The sequence below is a fragment of the Heptranchias perlo genome, chromosome 17 (genome assembly GCF_035084215.1).
Source record: "Heptranchias perlo isolate sHepPer1 chromosome 17, sHepPer1.hap1, whole genome shotgun sequence".
Lineage (NCBI taxonomy): Eukaryota > Metazoa > Chordata > Chondrichthyes > Hexanchiformes > Hexanchidae > Heptranchias > Heptranchias perlo.
In genome coordinates, this window is record NC_090341.1 from 571,767 (window position 1) to 594,779 (window position 23,013).

At 46.9% G+C, this 23,013-nt stretch overlaps 1 protein-coding gene across 2 annotated transcripts in view; it reads right to left on the minus strand.

Moving 5' to 3' along the window:
• Window positions 1-300: 300 nt before the first annotated feature.
• Window positions 301-23,013, minus strand: part of rft1 (RFT1 homolog) — a 59,970-nt gene continuing 37,257 nt past the window's right edge. For both annotated transcript variants that reach the window (XM_067998313.1, XM_067998312.1), the window contains 6 exons: window positions 22,874-22,924; window positions 21,915-22,045; window positions 13,733-13,877; window positions 11,222-11,327; window positions 1,487-1,736; window positions 301-992 (listed from right to left, as the gene is read on the minus strand). In XM_067998313.1, the coding sequence (XP_067854414.1) occupies window positions 831-992; window positions 1,487-1,736; window positions 11,222-11,327; window positions 13,733-13,877; window positions 21,915-22,045; window positions 22,874-22,924 (845 nt within the window). In that variant the 3' untranslated portion in view covers window positions 301-830. The remainder of the gene's footprint in view (window positions 993-1,486; window positions 1,737-11,221; window positions 11,328-13,732; window positions 13,878-21,914; window positions 22,046-22,873; window positions 22,925-23,013) is intronic.

The window sequence follows — 23,013 nt, forward strand, 5'->3', positions numbered from 1 at the left end:
TAAATCTCCCAATAGACTCTGCTGCTGCGGGAGACCCAGAGGCTTGTTTATAATTCCAGCTGGGACCCAGAACAGCCTGTGTCAATGCTCTCTCCTCGAATCTCCCCCCACCAACCCAACTCAGGGTCGCTTCCTCGCACCCCCACCCCCCCATCTCTCTCTCCCTGACTCGGGCTCAGATGCCTCCCCTTCACATTGATCCCCCAATAAAACACTCCCACTGACAATCAAACTCCACCAAACTGGTGAAACTGAATAATCAGGGATCCACACTGGAATTACGGTCAGGGTCGAGGGTCAAACACTCAATGGTTGGACATTCCCAGAACCACAGCTTTTAATTCCAGTGATTTTATAACGATTGAAGTGAGGGATATTAGTCACTGGCAATGTCAGTGGATCCAGCTCTTAGTACAATCTGCACCGTGATTCACCCCCGACCCCACAATCTGCACCGTGATTCACCCCCGACCCCACAATCTGCACCGTGATTCACCCCCGACCCCACAATCTGCACCGTGATTCACCCCAGACCCCACAATCTGCACCGTGATTCACCCCCGACCCCACAATCTGCACCGTGATTCACCCCAGACCCCACAATCTGCACCGTGATTCACCCCAGACCCCACAATCTGCACCGTGATTCACCCCAGACCCCACAATCTGCACCGTGATTCACCCCAGACCCCACAATCTGCACCGTGATTCACTCCAGACCCCACAATCTGCACCGTGATTCACCCCCGACCCGGACTGTAGATTTCCTGTCACACATGCCAGTGTTATTTTGTTATGTGATCTTCATTCGGTCGGTTTCATTCCCATTTCTACGTTTCTTTCTTGTCTCGGGAAAGGAATTGAGTTCTAATGAACTGAACAAGTTTGGGCTCCGTGAAGTAGATTGTGATCAGGACGATAATTAAACAAACAGCTCCAATCATCACATGAAGCAGCCGGAACATCAAACCCAGCTCACAACACAGCACGGCCTGGGGACAGAACAAAGACACATCAAAGCAACGGCACGGCTGGAAAAATGGGGTCCGGGTCAGCGCGTCACGGGGGCAGGGGTCCGGGTCAGCGCGTCACGGGGGCAGGGGTCCGGGTCAGCGCGTCACGGGGGCAGGGGTCCGGGTCAGCGCGTCACGGGGGCAGGGGTCCGGGTCAGCGCGTCACGGGGGCAGGGGTCCGGGTCAGCGCGTCACGGGGGCAGGGGTCCGGGTCAGCGCGTCACGGGGGCAGGGGTCCGGGTCAGCGCGTCACGGGGGCAGGGGTCCGGGTCAGCGCGTCACGGGGGCAGGGGTCCGGGTCAGCGCGTCACGGGGGCAGGGGTCCGGGTCAGCGCGTCACGGGGGCAGGGGTCCGGGTGGGTCCGCGTCGGCGGGTCTGTGTCCGGGTCGGCATCGAGGGGTCCAGGTCCGTGTCGCGATCGCGGGGTCTGTTAAGCTGCTGCCACCCCTGAACTATCTGACCCAGTACCTACCTCTGAAAATGTTGTCACTATTCCACTGCCAAGATAGACCAGCAGCAAAGGGCCTGGGAGTTTCAGGCCTGAGAGGGGCCGACACTCGCTGAGGCTGAAGTAACGGCTGATGTATTGGAGACTGTGAACAATCCGTAGGCCCATGTTCAGGCAATTCGCCAAAATAAACCCAACAGCTCCTTGCGACCAGGTGAAGAAATAGGAGAGTGCGAGGAATGAACTAGACAGAGCCAGCATCATAAAGTTATACCTTCAATAAAACAATCAAATATTAGGATCAATATCAAAATATTTCATAAAGTAAAAGAAAGACTTGCATTTATTATGGACACAACCTCAGGACATCCCAAAGCCCACATTAGTGAAATGTAATCGCGAGTGGTTATGATCTGGAATGCACTGCCTGAAAGGGTGGTGGAAGCAGATTCAATTGTGGCTTTCATAGAATCATAGAAAGATTACAGCACAAAAGGTCATTCGGCCCGTCGAGTCCGTGCCGGCTCTATGTAAGAGCAATCCTGCTAGTTCCACTCCCCCACCCTATCCCCATAGCCTTGAAAATTTTTTCCTTTCAAGTACTTATCCAGTTCCCTTTTGAAGGCCATGATTGAATCTGCCTCCACCACCCCCTCGGGCAGTGCATTCCAGATCCTGAACACTCGCTGTGTAAAAAGGTTTTTCCTCATGTCACCTTTGGTACTTTTGTCAATCACCTTAAATCTGTGTCCTCTGGTCCTTGACCCTTCCGCCAATGGGAACAGTTTCTCTCTATCTACTCTGTCTAGACACGAAAATGCTAGAATCTATTATAAAGCTTGTGATAACAGGACAAAACTAGGTGGGAATGTGAGTTGTGAGGAGGATGCAAAGAGGCTTCAAGGGGATATGGACAGGCTAAGTGAGTGGGCAAGAACATGGCAGATGGAATATAATGTGGAAAATGTGAAGTTATCCACTTTGGTAGGAAAAACAAATGCAGATTATTTTTTAAATGGTGAGAGATTGGGAAATGTTGCTGTTCAAAGGGACCTGGGTGTCCTTGTACATGAGTCACTGAAAGCTAACATGCAGGTGCAGCAAGCAATTAGGAAGGCAAATGCTATGTTGGCCTTTATTTGAGTACAGGAGTAAAGATGTCGTACTGCAATTATATAGGGCCTTGGTGCGACTGCACCTGGAGTATTCTGTACAATTTTGGTCTCCTTACCTAAGAAAGGATATACATGCCATAGAGGGAGTGCAACGAAGGTTCACCAGACTGATTCCTGGGATGGCAGGATTGTCATATGAGGATAGATTGAGTAGACTAGGCCTGTATTCTCTAGAGTTTAGAAGAATGAGAGGTGATCTTATTGAAACATATAAAATTCTTACAGGGCTCGACAGGGTAGATGCAGGAAGGATGTTTCCCCTGGCTGGAGAGTCTAGAACCAGGGGCACAGTCTCAGAATAAGGGGTCGGCCATTTAGGACTGAGATGAGGAGAAATTTCTTCACTCAGAGGGTGGTGAATCTGTGGAATTCTCTACCCCAGAGGGCTGTGGAGGCTCAGTCATTGAGTGCATTCAAAACAGAGATCGATAGATTTCTAGATATTAAAGGCATCAAAGGATATGGGGATAGTGCAGGAAAATGGCGTTGAGGTAGAAGATCAGCCATGATCTTGTTGAATGGCGGAGCAGGCTCGAGGGGCTGGATGGCCTACTCCTGCTCCTATTTCTTAAGCTCTCATGTTCTAGACTCATGATTTTGAATACCTCTATCAAATCTCCTCGCAACCGTCTCTGTTCCAAGGAGAACAACCCCAGCTTCTCCAGTCTATCCACGTAACTGAAGTCCCTCATCCCTAGCATCAGTCTAGTAAATCTCTTCTGCACCCTCTCTAAGGTCTTCACATCTTTCCTAAAGTGCGGGGCCCAGAACTGGACACAATACTCCAGTTGTGGCCGAACCAGTATTTTATAAAGGTTCATCATGACTTCCTTACTTTTGTACTCTCTGCCTCAGTTTATAAAGCCCAGGATCCCGTATGCTTTTTTAACCGCTTTCTCAACCTGCCCTGCCACCTTCAATGATTTGTGTACATATACCCCCAGGTTTCTCTATTCCTGTACCCCTTTTAGAATTGTGTCCTCTAGTTCATATTGCCTCTCCTCGTTCTTCCTACCGAAATGTATCACTTTGCATTTTTCTGTGTTGGATTTCATCTGCCACGTGTCCACCCATGCCACCAGCCTGTCTATATCCTCTTGAAGTCTATCACTATCCTCCTCACTGTTTAATACCCTTCCAAGTTTTGTGTCATCTGCAAATTTTGAAATTGTGCCCTGTACACCCAAGTCCAAGTCATTAATATATATCAAGAAAAGCAGTGGTCCCAGCACCGACCCCTGGGGAACACCACTGTACACCTCCCTCCAGTCCGAAAAACAACCGTTCACCACTACTCTCTGTTTCCTGTTACTTAGCCAATTCTGTATCCATGTTGCTGTTGCCCCCTTTATTCCATGGGCCGCAATCTTGATGTTAAGCCTACCATGCGGCACTTTATCAAACGCCTTTTGAAAGTCCATATACACCACATCCACCGCATTCACCTCATCGACCCTCTCTGTCACTTCATCAAAAAACTCTATCAGGTTAGTTAAACACGATTTGCCTTTAACAAATCCGTGCTGGCTTTCCCTAATCAATCCACACTTATCCAAGTGACTGTTAATTCTATCCCGGATTATCGTTTCAAAAAGTTTCCCCACCACTGAGGTTAAACTGACAAGGAATTGGACAATTACTTGAAGGGAAAAATTTTGCAGGGATACGGGGAAATGGGACTAACTGGATTGCTTTTACAAAGAGCCAGCATGGGCTGGATGGGCCGAATGGCCTCCTTCTGTGCTGTAACCATTCTATGATTCTATGTTGTAATGTAGGAACCGTATATCCTGTGGATATTCACTGCTATGGGTGTGCTGGAAACTGCAGAGAAAATCAATGACTGGAAAATCCTAATTCTGCACTGACTGGTGATGGGACTCTGGACCCCAGGAAGGCTGGGTGGGAAATGGGAAATGTCACTGTTGCAGTATGGGATAGTGGGCGGAGGCAGGGGCTGAAACTGGTCTGACCATTGTACCAGTGTTCCATTCCCGGGGCTCAATCCCACACATGGAGCACAATGTTCCCCAAAAAATACTTCACTTGGTGGAATAGTAATTACATGGAACAAGAGAGAAAATTATTGATAACAAGGTAAGGCAGTTATACCAATCTCGTTAGCATCATGGAAAAAGAACTCGTTAGAACATAAGAAATAGGAGCATGAGTAGGCCATACGGCCCCTCGAGCCTGCTCCGCCATTCAATAGGATCATGGCTGATCTTCGACCTCAACTCCACTTTCCCGCCCGATCCCCATATCCCTTGATTCCCCTCGAGTCCAAAAATCTATCGATCTCAGCCTTGAATATATTCAACGACTCAGCATCCACAGTCCTCTGGGGCAGAGAATTCCAAAGATTCACAACCTTCTGAGTGACAAAATTTTTCTTCATCTCAGTCTTAAATGGCCAACCCTTTATCCTGAGACTATGCCCCCTTGTTCCAGATTCTCCAGCCAGGGGAAAACAAAATCTCAGCATCTACCCCGTCAAGCCTCCTCAGAATCTTGTATGTTTCAATGAGATCACCTCTCATTCTTCTAACTCCAGAGAATATAAGTTGTTGTGGTTGTATAGGTTGTTGGAGGCCAGTCATCTCAGCCCCAGGATGTTGCTGCAGGAGTTCCTCAGGGCAGTGTCCTAGGCCCAACCATCTTCAGCTGCTTCATCAATGACCTTCCCTCCATCATAAGGTCAGAAATGGGGATGTTCGCTGATGATTGCACAGTGTTCAGTTCCACTTGCAACCCCTCAGATAATGAAGCAGTCCGCGCCCGCATGCAGCAAGACTTGGACAACATCCAGGCTTGGGCTGATAAGTGGCAAGTAACATTCGCACCAGACAAGTGCCAGGCAATGACCATCTCCAACAAGAGAGAGTCTAACCACCTCCCCTTGATATTCAATGGCATTACCATCGCCGAATCCCCCACCATCAACATCCTGGGGGTCACCATTGACCAGAAACTTAACTGGACCAGCCATATAAATACTGTGGCTACAAGAGCAGGTCAGAGGCTGGGTATTCTGCGGCGAGTGACTCACCTCCTGACTCCCCAAAGCCTTTCCACCATCCACAAGGCACAAGTCAGGAGTGTGATGGAATACTCTCCACTTGCCTGGATGAGTGCAGCTCCAACAACACTCAAGAAGCTCGACACCATCCAGGACACAGCAGCCCGTTTTATTGGCACCCCATCCACCACCCTAAACATCCACTCCCTTCACCACCGGCGCACCATGGCTGCAGTGTGTACCATCCACAGGATGCACTGCAGCAACTCGCCAAGGCTTCTTCGACAGCACCTCCCAAATCCACGACCTCTACCACCTAGAAGGACAAGGGCAGCAGGCACATGGGAACAACACCACCTGCACGTTCCCCTCCAAGTCACATACCATCCCGACTTGGAAATATATCGCCGTTCCTTCATTGTCGCTGGGTCAAAATCCTGGAACTCCCTTCCTAACAGCACTGTGGGAGAACCTTCACCACACGGACTGCAGCGGTTCAAGAAGGCGGCTCACCTCCACCTTCTCGAGGGCAATTAGGGATGGGCAATAAATGCCGGCCTCGCCAGCGACACCCGCATCCCATAAACGAATTTTTTTTAAAGTCCATTCTACTCAATCTCTCCTCATAGGACAACCCTCTAATCCCAGTAATCAATCTAGTGAACCTTTGTTGCACCACCTCTAAAGGAGACTAAAACTGTATACAGTACTCCAGGTGTAGTCTCACCAGAGCGCTGTATAATTGCAGCAAGACTTCCTTACTCTTATACTCCAACCCCCTTGCAATTAAAGGCCAACATACCATTTGCCTTCCTAATTGCTTGCTGTACCTGCATGTTAACTTTCTGTGATTTGTGTACAAGGACACCCAAATCCCTCTGAATATCTATATTTCTTAGACTCTCACCTTTTAAAAATTATTCTGCTTTTCTATTCTTCCTACCAAAGTGAATAACCTCACATTTCCCCACATTATATTCCATCTGCCACCTTCTCGCCCACTCACTTAACCTGTCTATATTTTTTGCAGACTCTTTACGTCCTCCTCACAGCTTACTTTCCCACCTAGCTTTGTATCGTCAGCAAACTTGGATACATTACACTCGGTCCCATTTTCTAAGTCATTAATGTAGATTGTAAATAGCTGAGGCCCAAGCACTGATCCTTGTGGCGCCCCACTAATTACAGCCTGCCAACCTGAGAATGACCTGTTTATCCCTACTCTCTGTTTTCTGTCCGTTAACCAATCCTCAATCATTGTTTCCAGCAATAGAAGGGTCGGTAACCAGAGGACACAGATTTAAGGTGATCGGCAAAAGAACCAGAGGAGACATGAGGAAACATTTTTTATGCAGCGAGTTGTTATGATCTGGAATTCACTGTCTGAAAGGGTGGTGGAAGCAGATTCAATCATAACTTTCAAAAGGGAATTGGATAAATTTTTTTAAATTCGTTCATGGGATGTAGGCATCACTGGCAAGGCCAGCATTTATTGCCCATCCCTATTTGCCCTTGAGAAGGTGGTGGTGAGCCGCCTTCTTGAATCGCTGCAGTCCGTGTGGTGAAGGTTCTCCCACAGTGCTGTTAGGAAGTGAGTTCCAGGATTTTGACCCAGCGACGATGAAGGAACGGCGATATATTTCCAAGTCGGGATGGTGTGTGACTTGGAGGGGAACGTGCAGGTGGTGTTGTTCCCATGTGCCTGCTGCCCTTGTCCTTCTAGGTGGTAGAGGTCGCAGGTTTTGGAGGTGCTGTCGAAGAAGCCTTGGCGAGTTGCTGCAATGCATCCTGTGGATGGTACACACTGCAGCCACAGTGCGCCGGTGGTGAAGGGAGAGAATGTTTAGGGTGGTGGATGGAGTGCCAATCAAGCGGGCTGCCTCGTCCTGGATGGTGTCGAGCTTCTTGAGTGTTGTTGGAGCTGCACTCATCCAGGCAAGTGGAGAGTATTCCATCACACTCCTGACTCATTCCTTGTAGATGGTGGAAAGGCTCTGGGGAGTCAGGAGAGGAGTCACTCGCCGCAGAATACCCAGCCTCTGACCTGCTCTTGTAGCCACAGTATTTATATGGCTGGTCCAGTTAAGTTTCTGGTCAATGGTGAACCCCAGGATGTTGATGGTGGGGGATTCGGCGATGGTAATGTCGTTGATTGTCAAGGGGAGGTGGTTAGACTCTCTCTTGTGGGAGATGGTCATTGCCTGGCACTTGTCTGGCGCGAATGTTACTTGCCACTTATCAGCCCAAGCCTGGATGTTGTCCAGGTCTTGCTGCATGCGGGCACGGACTGCTTCATTATCTAAGGGGTTGTGAATGGAACTGAACACTGTGCAATCATCAGCGAACATCCCCATTTCTGACCTTATGATGGAGGGAAGGTCATTGATGAAGCAGCTGAAGATGGTTGGGCCTAGGACACTGCCCTGAGGAACACCTGCAGCAATGTCCTGGGCTGAGATGATTGGCCTCCAACAACCACTACCATCTTCCTTTGTGTTAGGTATGACTCCAGCCACTGGAGAGTTTTCCCCCTGATTCCCATTGACTTCAATTTTACTCGGGCTCCTTGGTGCCACACTTGGTCAAATGCTGCCTTGATGTCAAGGGCAATCACTCTCCTCACCTCTGGAATTCAGCTCTTTTGTCCATGTTTGGACCAAGGCTGTAATGAGGTCTGGAGCCGAGTGGTCCTGGCAGAACCCAAACTGAGCATCGGTGAGCAGATTATTCTTGAGTAAGTGCCGCTACTTGAAGGGAAAAAATTTACAGGTCATGGGAAAACAGCAGGAGAGTGGGACTAATAGATGGCTCTTTCAAAGAGCCGACACAGGCACGACAGGCCGAATGGCCGCCTCCTGTGGTGTACGTACTAAGATACTATAATACTATGAATATATTACCCCCAACCCCATGAGCCCTAATCTTGTGTAACAACCTCTTGTGTGGCACCTTATCAAATGCCTTTTGAAAATCCAAATATACGACATCCACTGGCTCCCCTTTGTCTAACCTGCTAGTTACATCCTCAAAATAATAGGTTTGTCAAACACGACTTCCCTTTCATAAAACCACGCTGACTCTGGCTCATCATTTATCATTTTTTTAGTGTCCTATTACCACGTCCTTAATAATGTATTCCAGCATTTTCCCTACGACCAATGTCAGGCTAACTGGCCTGTAGTTCCCTGTTTTCTCTCTCCCTCCTTTCTTGAATAGCGGGGTTACATTTGCTACCCTCCAATCCACAAGGATTGTTCTAAAATCTAGTGAATTCTGGAAGATCAAAACCAATGCATCCACTATCTCTGCAGCCACCTCTTAAAACCCTAGGATGTAGGCCATCAGGCCCAGGGGATTTGTTGGCTTTTAGTCCCATTAACTTCTCCACTACTTTTTCTTTCCAATCTTAATTACTTTTAAGTTCCTCACTCCTATTAGACCCTTGGTCTCCACTATTTCTGCTATGTTTTTTGTGTCTTCTACTGTGAAGACAGATACAGAGCATTTATTTAACATCTCTGCCATTTCCTTATTCCCCATTGTAATTTCTCCTGTCTCTGCCTCTAAGGGACCCACATTTACTTTCACTAATCTCTTCCTTTTTACATATTTGTAGAAGCTTTTACAATCGGTTTTTATATTTCTTGCTAGTTTACCCTCATATTCAATTTTCTCCCTCTATCAATCTCTTGGTTATTCTTTGCTGATTTCTGAATGAGAGGTGATTTCAATGAGATCGCCTCTCATTCTTCTAAACTCGAGAGTTCAGGCCTACTCAATCTCTCCTCATACGACAATCCCGTCATCCCAGGAATCACTCAGGTGAACCTTCGTTGCACTCCCTCTATGGCATGTATATCCTTTCTTAGGTAAGGAGACCAAAATTGTACACAATACTCCAGTTGTGGTCTCACTAAGGCCCTATATAAATGCAGTAAGACATCTTTACCCCTGTACTCAAATCCTTTTGAAATAAAGGCATACATCCCATTTGCCTTCCTAATTGCTTGCTGCACCTGCATGTTTGCTTTCAGTGACTGGTGTACAAGGACACCCAGGTCCCTTTGAACATCAACATTTCCCAATCTCTCACCATTTAAAAATAATCTGCATTTCTGTTTTTCCTACCAAAGTGGATATCTTCACTTTTTTCCACATTATATTCCATCTGCCATGTTCTTGCCCACTCACTTAGCTTTAAAGAGTGATTTCTTTAAATGTTCGCCATTGCTTATCTACCGTTGTATCTTTTAATCTAATTTCCCAATCTACCTTGGCCAATCCGCCCCTCATATCTACATGTTTGTTTAAATTTAAGACCCTAGTTTTGGTCTTAACTACATCACTCTCAAACGCAATATGAAATTCTATCATATTATGATCTGCCCCAGAGGATCCTTAACTGTGAGATTACTAATTAACCCTGTCTCATTACACAGTACAAGATCTAAAATAACCTGTTCCCTGGTTGGTTCCACGACATATTGTTCTAGGAAACTGTCTCGAATGCATTCCATGAACTTGTCCTTCAAACTACTTTTTTCAATTTGGTTTACCCAGTCTATATGAAGAGTAAAGTCCCCCACAATTATTGCATTACCCTTGTTACATAATCCTCTAATTTCCTGATTTATACTCTGTCCAACACAATAACTCCTGTTAGGGGGGCCTGTAAACTACTCCCACCAGGGTTTTCCGCCCCTTGTTATTTCTTATCTCCACCCAGACTGATTCTACATCCTGATTTTCTGAGCTAAGATCCTTTCTCACTACTGTCCTTATCTCATCCCTTATTATCAAGGCTACTCCCCCTCACACCCCTCCTCCTTTTCCATTTTGTCCGTCTTTTCTAAAAGTCAAGTGCCCTGGAATATTTAGTTCCCAACCTTGGTCACCCTGCAACCACATCTCCGTAATGGCGAGTAGATCAAACCCATTTAACCACTTTGTGCCATTAATTCATCTATCTTGTTACGAATGCTTTGTGCATTCAGATACAGCGCGCTTAATTTTAACTTTTTACTATTTTTCCCTGATGTGACCTTAATCACTAATGCCCTATTACCTTTGTTAAACTCTCTGTCCCTTCCTGACACACTCTGCTCGTTTTTACCAAAATCGCTACACTCTAGTAAAGAAACCAGCTTATTAACTAAAGAAATTGATAAAGTAGAAGTCTAATTAGATTCTTCTTATATGGAGTTGTATTTTAACTTTTGGTATAATCACGTAATACAGAAACGTATGAATTGTCATGCAGACGGGATGAGAGAAATGTATAAACAGGGTCAGACTGTGATGAGCATTTGGATTCGAAGAGTTCAATCAACCTGAATACTGAGCTCAGAACTGTTACGCGTTTGGGTCACAAACCATGAGGAGTGGTTGCAAGTTCTATCTTGTAAGAGTATGTTTAAGTACTATTGCATGTTCTGTATGCTCAATAAATCTATGAACACTTAACCTCAACATTTCAAGAAGCTTATTGATTTTGAGGGACAGAACATTTAATCCTAAATAAAAACCACCCTCCAACATCAGTATCAACCTCAGCCACTCACTCACCTGTCAACTTCCTCCTTGCTCATCGTTGCAAACGTGAAACATTCCGAAACTCCATTAACAGCCAGGAGCAACACGTAGACACAGTAGCAACGTAAGAGAGTCGGACCTACAGACAAACCAGGAAATCGTTACATCTCCCTGCTGGATTTTTGTTTCTGTTCCCCTTTCCTCAATTCGTTAAGGGAAAGTCGTGTCTGACTAACTTGATTGAATTTTTTGAGGAGGTAACAAGGAGGGTTGATAAGGGTAGCACGTTTGATGTAGTGTACATGGATTTTAGTAAGGCTTTTGACAAGGTCCCACATGGCAGACTGGTCAGAAAAGTAAAAGCCCATGGGATCCAAGGGAAATTGGCAAGTTGGATCCAAAATTGGTTCAGTGGCAGGAAGCAAAGGGTAATGGTTGACGGGTGTTTTTGTGACTGGAAGGCTGTTTCCAGTGGGGTTCCGCAAGGCTCAGTATTAGGTCCCTTGCTTTTTGTGGTATATATTAATGATTTGGACTTGAATGTGGGGGGCTTGATCAAAAAGCTTGCAGATGATACAAAAATTGGCCGTGTGGTTGATAGTGAGGAGGAAAGCTGTAGACTGCAGGAAGATAGCAATGGACTGGTCAGGTGGGCAGAAATGTAGCAAATAGAATTCAATCCAGAGAAGTGAGAGGGGATGCATTTGGGGAGGGCAAACAAGGCAAGGGAGCACATAATAAATGAGAGGTGTAGAGGAACAAAGGGACCTTGGAGTGCATGTCCACAGATCCCTGAAGGTAGCAGAACAGGTAGATAAGGTGGTTAAAAAGGCATAAAGGATACTTTCCTTTATTAGCCGAGGCACAGAATATAAGCAGGGAGGTTATGCTAGAACTGTATGAAACATTGGTTAGGCCACAGCTTGAGTACTGTGTACAGTTCTGGTCACCACATTACAGGAAAGATGTGATTGCATTAGAGAGGGTACAGAGGAGATTTACGAGGATGTTGCCAGGACTGGAGAATTTTAGCTATGAGAAAAGATTGGATAGGCTGTGGTTGTTTTCTTTGGAACAATGGAGGCTGAGGGGTGATTTAATTGAGGTGTATTAAATTATGATGGGACTAGATAGAGTGGATAGGGAGGACCTATTTCCCTTAGCAGAGGGGTCAGTGACCAGGGGGCATTGATTTAAAGTAATTGGTAGAAGGATTAGAGGGGAGCTGAGGAGAAATGCTTTCACCCAGAGGGTAGTGGGGGTCTGGAACTCACTGCCTGAAAGGGTGGGAGAGGCAGAAACCCTCAACACATTTAAAAAGTACTTGGATGTGCACTTGAAGTGCTGTAACCCACAGGGCTACAGACCAAGTGCTGGAAAGTGAGATTAAGCTGGATAGCTCTTTTTCGGCCGGCACGGACACGATGGGCTGAATGGCCTCCTTCTGCGTCATAATTTTCTATAATTCTATGACTCCCCCTCCCAAGGTACAGACGCACGCTGTGAATGGTTTCAGGAGTAAAGGCTGCCCAAGTGAGTTATTAGACTTGTCCCCAGCCCGGAGCAGGAATTTTAAGGGTGCACAACACTTCCAACTCACTTCACTGATGGATTGGTTAACATCGTGCTTAGTTAAGGGAGTTAAGGGGTTAAAGAATTGTCATCAAAACAAAAACAAATTAAAAAGTTACGAAGAATTCGCCCAGCCGAGTGAGGTCAGTGAGTGGCTCAACTCCACCCTTTAACTCCATTGCAGAGTAAAATCCACACATACCGTAGACTCCAACATGTAAATTATATTTAAACATTCAAAACAGCAGCACTTTGATGGAGGGAAGGAGGGCTCCTGTGCCTGAGAATCTGAAGTTTCTGCTCAGTGTCCCCATGTCACCCCCTGCTCCCTCCCACACCATGTCCCCCCCCTTATTCCTCTGTGACCCCCATATTCTATATGGAATCCATCAGCTTCAGAAGTGCAAAGATGCAGTAAGAGCTTCAATAAATTGAACATGGGCTGGAGTAATTTTAAAACACCTCCAATTGCATCATCTGCACCACATCAAACGCCTCACAGCATTTCACATATGAACTTATTTCGAGAACACCTCTCTCCCCCGTAACCTTCAACACCTAAAAAGACAAGAGCAGCAAATGTTGTGGGAACACCATCACCTCCGAGTCACACACCATCCCGACTGCGACATTTATCACCATTCCTTCATGGTCGCTGGGTCAAAATCCTGAAACTCCCTCCCAAACAGCACTGTGGGAGAACCTTCACCACACGGACTGCCGCAGTTCAAGAAGAAAGCTCACCACCACCTTCTCAAGGCAACTAGGGATGGGCAATAAATGCCGGCCTCACCAGCGACGCCCACATCCCGAGAAATATATATTTTGTATTTACTTCTGAATTACCGTGACTGTTATGCTGACTACCTGTCTGTTGTAAGCAAATTAAACAAAAGCCACTCCTTGGCCATTCTCATGAAGTTACAGAAAGTGACCACAAATAACATGTCTTGCAAACAGAGAGAGTAATACCTGTGCCCAAACTGAGCATTGATCCTCCATAGATATCCAGGGCCAGCTGGGAGTAGGAATAGCCAAACACAGTGATGGTCAGTCCAATCAGCAGCACCAGCTTCAGAAGCAACTCCAGAACAGTTGCTGCCATGGAAACATCCTCCTAGCAACCGTACAAGTAGTTTAGTGAAAACTTTATTCTTCATAATCAGAAGCTGTGAGTACAAGAACTCATTCTGAGGGAGGTTATAGAATAATATAAGCACAGAAGGAGGTTATTCAGCCCATCGTGCCTGTGCTGGCTTTTTGAAAGAGCTATCCAATTAGTCCCACTCCCCTGCTCTTTCCCCATAATCCTGTAAATTTTTCCTTTTAAAGTATTTATCCAATTCCCTTTTGAAAGTTACTATTGAATCTGCTTCCACCACCCTTTCAGGCAGTGCGTTCCAGATCATAACAGCTAGCTGCGTAAAAGAAAATTCTCCTCGTCTCCCCTCTGGGTCTTTTGCCAATTATTTTAAATCTATGTCCTCTGGTTACCAAACCTTCTGCCACTGGAAACAGTTCCTCCTTCTTTACTCTATCAAAACCGTTCATAATTTTGAACACCTCTATTCAGGAGAAACCTCTTTACCCAGAGAGTGGTAAGAATGTGGAACACACTACCACAAGGGGTAGTTGAGGCGAACAGTGTAGATGCATTTAAAGGAGAAGATAGATAAACACATGAGGGAGAAAGGAATAGAAGGATATTCTGATAGGGTGAGATGAAGTAGTGAGGGAGGAGACTCGTGTGGAGCATAAACGCCAGAACAGACGAGTTGGGCCAAATGACCAGTTTCTGAGCTGTAGTCTCGATGTAACTCGATGCAAGAGAAGTCAGCTTAGGGGAACATCTAGGCAATAGCGATCATAACAGAATAAGGTTTAAAATAATGATTGAGAAATATATAAGTAAGACAAAGACCAAAGTAATAGATTGGAAAAAAGCTAATTTTGAGGGGATGAGAATGGAACTAGGGAAGGTAAACTGGAAAAAAAATTAACAAGAGATAGAACAGCAATGGGAAATATTTAAAACGGTGATCAAAAGAGTTAGAAACATAGAAAATTTACGGCACAGAAGGAGGCCATTTGACCCATCGTGTCTGTGCCGGTCAAAAAAGAGCCACCCAGCTTAATCCCACTTTCCAGGTCTTGGTCCATAGCCTTGTAGGTTATGGCATTCAGGTGCATATCCAGGTACCTTTTAAATGCGATGAGGGTTTCTGCCTCCACCACCCTTTCAGGCAGTGAGTTCCAGATCCCCACCACCCTCTGGGTGAAATATTTTTTCCTCAGCTCCCCTCTAATCCTTCTATCAATTACTTTAAATCTATGCCCCCTGGTTATTGACCTCTCTGCTAAGGGAAATAGGTCCTTCCTATCCACTCTATCTGGGCCCCTCATAATTTTATAAACCTCAACTGAAACACCCCTCAGCCTCCTCTGTTCCAAAGAAAACAACCCCAGCCTATCCAATCTTTACTCATAGATAAAATTCTCCAGTCCTGGCAACATCCTCATAAATCTCCTCTGTACCCTCTCTAGTGGAATCACATCTTTCCTATAATGTGGTGACCAGAACTCTATGCAGTACTCAAGCTGTGGCCGAACCAGTTTTTTAAAAATTCATTCATGGGATGTGGGCGTCGCTGGCGAGGCCGGCATTTATTGCCCATCCCTAATTGCCCTCGAGAAGGTGGTGGTGAGCCACCTTCTTGAACCGCTGCAGTTCTAGCATAACCTCCCTGCTCTTATATTCTATGCCTCGGCTAATAAAGGAAAGTATCCTGTATTCCTTCTTAACCACCTTGTCAACCTGTCCTGCTACCTTCAGGGATCTGTGGACATGCACTCCAAGGTACCTCACTTCCTCTACACCTCTCAGTATCCTCCCATTTATTATGCACTCCCTTACCTTGTTTGACCTCCCCAAATGCATTACCTCACACTTCTCCAGGTTGAACTCCATTTGCCACTTTTCCGCCCACTCCACCAACCCATTGATATCTTCCTGCAGTCTACAGCTATCCTCTTCACTATCAACCACACGGACAATTTTTGTATCATCTGCAAACTTCTTAATCATGCCCCCTACATTTAAGTCTAAATTATTAATATATACCACAAAAAGCAAGAGACCGAGTACTGAGCCCTGTGAAACCCCACTGGAAACAGCCTTCCACTCACAAAAACACCCGTCGACCATTACCCTTTGCTTCCTGCCACTGAACCAATTTTAGAGTCATAGAGTTATACAGCACGGATAGAGGCCCTTTGGCCCATCGTGTCCGCGCCGGCCATCAAGCCCTGTCTACTCTAATCCCATATTCCAGCATTTGGTCCGTAGCCTTGTATGCTATGGCATTTCAAGTGCTCATCCAAATGCTTCTTGAATGTTGTGAGGGTTCCTGCCTCCACAACCCTTTCAGGCAGTGAGTTCCAGACTCCAACCACCCTCTGGGTGAAAAAGTTCTTTCTCAAATCCCCTCTAAGCCTCCCGCCTTTTACCTTGAATCTATGTCCCCTTGTTATAGAACCCTCAACGAAGGGAAAAAGCTCCTTAGCATCCATCCTATCTGTGCCCCTCATAATTTTGTACACCTCAATCATGTCCCCCCTCAGCCTCCTCTGCTCCAAGGAAAACAAACCCAATCTTCCCAGTCTCTCTTCATAGCTGAAGCGCTCCAGCCCTGGTAACATCCTGGTGAATCTCCTCTGCACCCTCTCCAAAGCGATCCAATTTGCCACTTTCCCTTGAATCCTAAGGTCTTGTACTTTTTTGACTATTTTTCTGCCATATGGGACCTTGTCAAAAGCCTTGCAATAATCCATGTAGACTACATCAAACGCGCTACCTTCACCGACCCTCCTTGTTACTCCTCAAAAAATTCAATCAAGTTAGTCAGACACAACCTTCCCCTAACAAATCCATGCTGACCGTCCTTGATTAATCTATGCATTTCTAAATGGCAGTTTGTACTGTCCCTCAGAATTGATTCCAATAATTTGCCCACCACCGAGGTTAGACTGACTGGCCTATAATTACTAGCTCAATGCTTTTCTCCCTTTTTAAACAATGGTACAATGTTAGCCGTCCTCCAATCCTCCGGCATAGAACCATAGAAAAGATACAGCACAGAAGGGGGCCATTCGGCCCATCGTATCCACGCCAGCTCGAAGAACAACCAGGTGCCCATTCTAATCCCACCTTCCAGCACCCGGTCCGTAGCCCTGCAGCTTACAGCACTTCAGGTGCAGGTCCAGGTACTTTTTTTTAAAAAAAAGAGTTGAGGGCCCCTGCCTCTACCACCAATTCGGGCAGCGAATTCCATACACCCACCACCCTCTGGGTAAAAAAGATTTTCCTCATGTCCCCTCTAATCCTTCCACCAATCAGCTTAAATCTATGTCCTCTAGTTCTTGAACTCTCCGTTAGGGGAAACAGGCACTTCCTGTCTACTCTATCTGGGCCCCTCATAATTTTGTACACCTCAATCAAGTCTCCCCTCAGCCTCCTCTGCTCCAAGGAAAACAACCCCAGCCTATCCAATCTCTCCTCGTAGCTGCAATTTTCAAGCCCTGGCAACATTCTTGTAAATCTTCTCTGCACTCTCTCCAGACCAATTACGTCCTTCCTGTAATGTGGTGACCAGAACTGCGCACAATACTCCAGCTGTGGCCTTACCAGCGTTTTATACAGTTCCATCATTACATCCCTGCTTTTGTATTCTATACCTCGGCTAATAACGGAGAGCATTCCATATGCCTTCTTCACAACCTTATCTACCTGTACTGCCACCTTCAGGGACCTGTGCACATGCACTCCAAGGTCTCTCACTTCCTCTACCCCTCTCAATATATTCCTGTTTACTGCAAATTCCCTTTTACTGTTTGCCCTCGCTCAGTGCATTACCTCACACTTCTCCGGGTTGAACTCCATTTGCCACTTTTCCGCCCACTCCACCAACCCATTGATATCTTCTTGGAGTCTACAGCTATCCTCTTCACTATCAACTACACGGACAATTTTTGTGTCTCTGCAAATTTGCCAATCATGCCCCCTACATTCAAGACCAAATCATTAATATATACCACAAACAGCAAGGGACCCAACACTGAGCCCTGTGACACACCACTGGAAACGGATTTCCATTCGCAAAGACATCCATCGACTTTTACCCTTTGTTTCCTGTTACTGAGCCAATTTTGGATCCAATTCGCCACATTTCCCTGTATCCCATGGGCTTTTACCATTCTGACCAGTCTGCCATGTGGGACCTTGTCAAATGCCTTACTAAAATCCATGGAGACAACATCCACTGTACTACCCTCATCGATCCTCCTTGTCACTTCCTCAAAGAATTTAATCAGATTTGTAAAGCATGACCTTCCCTGAACAAATCCATGCTGACTATCCCTGATTAAACCATGCCTTTCCAAGTGACAGTTCATCCTATCTCTCAGTATTGATTCTAATAGTTTGCCCACCACCGAGGTAAGACTGACTGGCCTATAATTGTTCAGCCTTTCCCTCGTACCCTTTTTAAACAATGGTACTACGTTTGCAGTCTTCCAGTCTACTACATCCGGATCATCCCTTTCCTTTGTGAATACGGAGACAAAATATTCATTTAAAACCCTACCCACATCCTCTGCTTCTACACACAAGTTACCCTCATCATCCCTGATAGGTCCCACCTTTTCCTTAGCTATCCTCTTGTTCTTAATGTACTGATAAAATATCTTTGGGTTTTCTTTAATCTTACTAGCTAATATTTTTTCATGCCCTCTCTTTGCTTTCCTTATTTCCTTTTTTACGTTACCCCTGTACTTTCTATACTCCTCTAGGCTTTCTGCGGTATTTAGTTTTCTGCGACAGTCATAAGTTTTCTTTTTCTGCTTTATCTTGCCTGTATACCACACCTGTATCCAGGGAGGATAGAAAAATGATGGTCAGAGCCTCCACTATTTCCTCCCTTGCTTCTTTTAATAGGAGCAAGAGTAGGCCATTCGGCCCTTCGGGCCTGCTCCGCCATTCAAAATAATCATGGCTGATCGTCTAACTCAGTACCCTGTTCCCGCTTTTCCCCCATATCCCTTGATCCCTTTAGCATTAAGAAATATATCTATCTCCTTCTTGAATACATCTAATGACTTGGCCTCCACTGCCTTCTGTGGTAGAGAATTCCACAGGTTCAACACCCTCTGAGTGAAGAAATTTCTCCTCATCTCGGTTCTAAATGGCATAACCCTGTATCCTGAGACTGTGACCCCTGGTTCTGGACTCCCCAGCCAGCGGGAACATCCTCCCTGCATCTAGTCTATCTAGTCCTGTTAGAATTTTATATGTTTCAATGAGATCACCTCTCATTCTTCTAAACTCTAGTGAATATAGGCCTAGTCGACCCAATCTCTCTTCATACCTCAGTCCTGCCATCCCAGGAATCAGTCTGGTAAACCTTAATTGCACTCCCTCCATGGCAAGGACATCCTTCCTCAGATAAGGAGACCAAAACTGCACACAATACTCCAGATGTGGTCTCACCAAGGCCCTGTATAACTGCAGTAAGACATCCCTGCTCCTGTACTCAAATCCTCTTGCAATGAACGCCAACATACCATTCGCCTTCCTAACTGCTTGCTGCACCTGAATGCTCGCTTTCAGCAACTGGATACGGGGATCGGGCAGGAAAGTGGAGTTGAGGTCGAAGATCAGCCATGATCTTATTGAATGGCGCAGCAGGCTCGAGGGGCCATATGGCCTACTCCTGCTCCTGTTTCTTTCTTATGTTCTTATGATTCTCACCCTGATTTTGTTCTAGGTATCAGGTGCTGTTTTGGGTGCTGACCTTCTTGTGTTCTTACACACAAATCATTAAAAGCAGCGACGCAGGTTAATAAGGCCATAAAAAAGGTAAACAAAGCACTGGGGCTCATTTCTAGAGGGACAGAATTGAAAAGCAAAGAAGTTTATGTTAAACTTGTATAGAACCTTGGTTAGACCACACTTGGAGTACTGTGCACAGTTCTGGTCTCCATATTATAAAGTTGGAGAAGTTGCAAAAAAGATTCACAAGGATGATACCAGAACTGAGAGGATATCCTTATCAGGAAAGATTGAACACACTGGGGCTCTTTTCTCTAAAGAGAAGGCTGAGGGGTGACCTGATAGAGGTCTTTAAGATAATGAAAGGGTTCGATAGGGTAGACATAGAGAAAATGTTTCCACTTGTGGGAGAGACCAAACCGAGAGGTCATAAATGTAAAATAGTCACTAATAAATCCAATCAGGAATTCAGGAGAAACTTCTTTACCCAAAGAGTGGTTAGAATGTGGAACTTGCTACCACAAGGAGTAGTTGAGGCAAACAGCACAGATGCATTTAAAGGGAGGCTGGACAAACACATGAGGGAGAAAGGAATAGAAGGATATGATGATAGGGTTAGATGAGGTAGGGAGGGAGGAGGCTCATGTGGAGCATAAGCACTGGCATAGACCAGTTGGGCCGAATGGCCTGTTTCTGTCCTGTAGACTCGATGTAATGTATTCTATGCCTCTGTTTATAAAACCAAGGATTCCGTATGCTTTTTTTAACAGCCTTCTCAACTTGTCCTGCCACCTTCCTGCACCCCATCAAATTTGTACTATTTAGTTTATATTGCCTCTCCTCATTTTTCCTACCAAAATGTATCACTTCACACATCTCTGCATTAAATTTCATCTTCCATGTGTCTACCCATTTCACCAGTCCGACTATCTCCTCAGTTACTATCGTCCACATTGTTTACTACATTTCTGAGTTTCGTGTCATCTGTAAACTTTGAAATTATACCCTCTATACCTAAGTCTAGGTCATTAATATATATCAAAAAGAGCAGTGGTCCTAATACTGATCCCAGGGGGACACCACTGTATACTTCCCTCCAGTCTGAAAAACAACCGTTCACCACTACTCTCTGCTTTCTGTCCCTTTGCCAATTTTCTATCCACACTGCCACTGTCCCTTTAATCCCATGGGCTTCAATTTTGCTATGTGGTACTTTATCAAACCCCTTCTAAAGTCCATATACACAACATCAACCGTACTACCCTCATCAATCCTCTCTTTACTTCATCAAAGAACGCAATCAAGTTTGATCAGACATGATTTTCCTTTAACAAATTCATGCTGGCTTTCATTTATTAATCCATATTTTTCCAAGCGACAATTAATTTTGTCCCAAATTATTGTCTCTAAAAGTTTCCCCATCACCAACGATAGGCTGACTGGCCTGTAATTGCCTCTTCCCTTTTTTGTAACATTTGGAATCCTCCAATTCTCTGGCATCACTCCCATATCCAAGATTGTGGCCACAGCATCCGCAATTTCCACCTTACTTCCCTCAGTAACCTAGAATGCATCCTATCTGGACCGGGTGACTTTTCTACTTGGAGTTCTGCCAACCTTTTAAGAACCTCCTTGTTAACTTTACTGTAACATTAGCAGCATCCTCTTCTTTAGTGAAGGCAGCTGCAAAGTACTCATTTATACTGCGACCAGTACGGTCACCGGGGCCCCCGGGGACAGGACGGTCACCGGGGCCCCCGGGGACAGGACGGTCACCGGGGCCCCCGGGGACAGGACGGTCACCGGGGCCCCCGGGGACAGGACGGTCACCGGGGCCCCCGGGGACAGGACGGTCACCGGGGCCCCCGGGGACAGGACGGTCACCGGGGCCCCCGGGGACAGGACGGTCACCGGGGCCCCCGGGGACAGGACGGTCACCGGGGCCCCCGGGGACAGGACGGTCACCGGGGCCCCCGGGGACAGGACGGTCACCGGGGCCCCCGGGGACAGGACGGTCACCGGGGCCCCCGGGGACAGGACGGTCACCGGGGCCCCCGGGGACAGGACGGTCACCGGGGCCCCCGGGGACAGGACGGTCACCGGGGCCCCCGGGGACAGGACGGTCACCGGGGCCCCCGGGGACAGGACGGTCACCGGGGCCCCCGGGGACAGGACGGTCACCGGGGCCCCCGGGGACAGTACGGTCACCGGGGCCCCCGGGACAGGACGGTAACGGGGCCCCCGGGGACAGGACGGTAACCGGGGCCCCGGGACAGGACGGTAACCGGGCCCTGGGACAGTAGAGTTCCTGCAGCAGCAACACATTACCTGCTTCTGGTGCCCAGCGCCCTTTCCTCGCTCAACCACTTTGGCAAAGAAAATGTAGAAGCTCTCCTCGATGGGAAGGAAGAGGAACCTGGCTACCAGCGAGCCCAGGTTATTCACAATGTCATAGACACCTGCACAAAAAAGCACCGGATTAGCAGCCAAACATACCAAACAGGAAAGGCTTGGAGCTAATTGCAGAGTCCCTGGAGGTCAGGCTCGGGTGTGGGAACAGTCTGTATGATGGGGTAAACAGGCACTGGCTGGGGTTTGAGATTCTTTGACAGGTTTCTCTCACCCCACCTCCACTGCTTCATGAAAACTGTAACCATTACAGCTGTGTGCACTCAGCGATGTGGCTACAGCCCAGGCTGCTGCTGTTATACACCGGGGAGCAGTCTGAAAATCACAGCACACAACCAGGCCAATCAGCCAGTTGCAACACGATCCAGTCATTGCTCCAGAGCCCAACCTGACACCCAGCAATTCCCCAACCTGCTCCCAGGCCCCGACTGACCATCTCCCCACTCCGGCCCCGACTGACCATCTCCCCACTCCGGCCCCGACTGACCATCTCCCCACTCCGGCCCCGACTGACCATCTCCCCACTCCGGCCCCGACTGACCATCTCCCCACTCCGGCCCCGACTGACCATCTCCCCACTCCGGCCCCGACTGACCATCTCCCCACTCCGGCCCCGACTGACCATCTCCCCACTCCGGCCCCGACTGACCATCTCCCCACTCCGGCCCCGACTGACCATCTCCCCACTCCGGCCCCGACTGACCATCTCCCCACTCCGGCCCCGACTGACCATCTCCCCACTCCGGCCCCGACTGACCATCTCCCCACTCCGGCCCCGACTGACCATCTCCCCACTCCGGCCCACAGCGCACATTTATAATAAAACATGCAAAATTCAACTGGACAAACTGAATGTGCCAAGAAAATAATGTACACACCTTGATCACCAAAATTTAATACGTTTAGAAAAGTCATGACATATCGTTCACCTGCAATAAAAACTGCATATTATTTAGGATACGGGGAGCTTAAAATCCTGCCACAGGCACCAGAATTATTCTTGGTCTTTCAGTGAAAC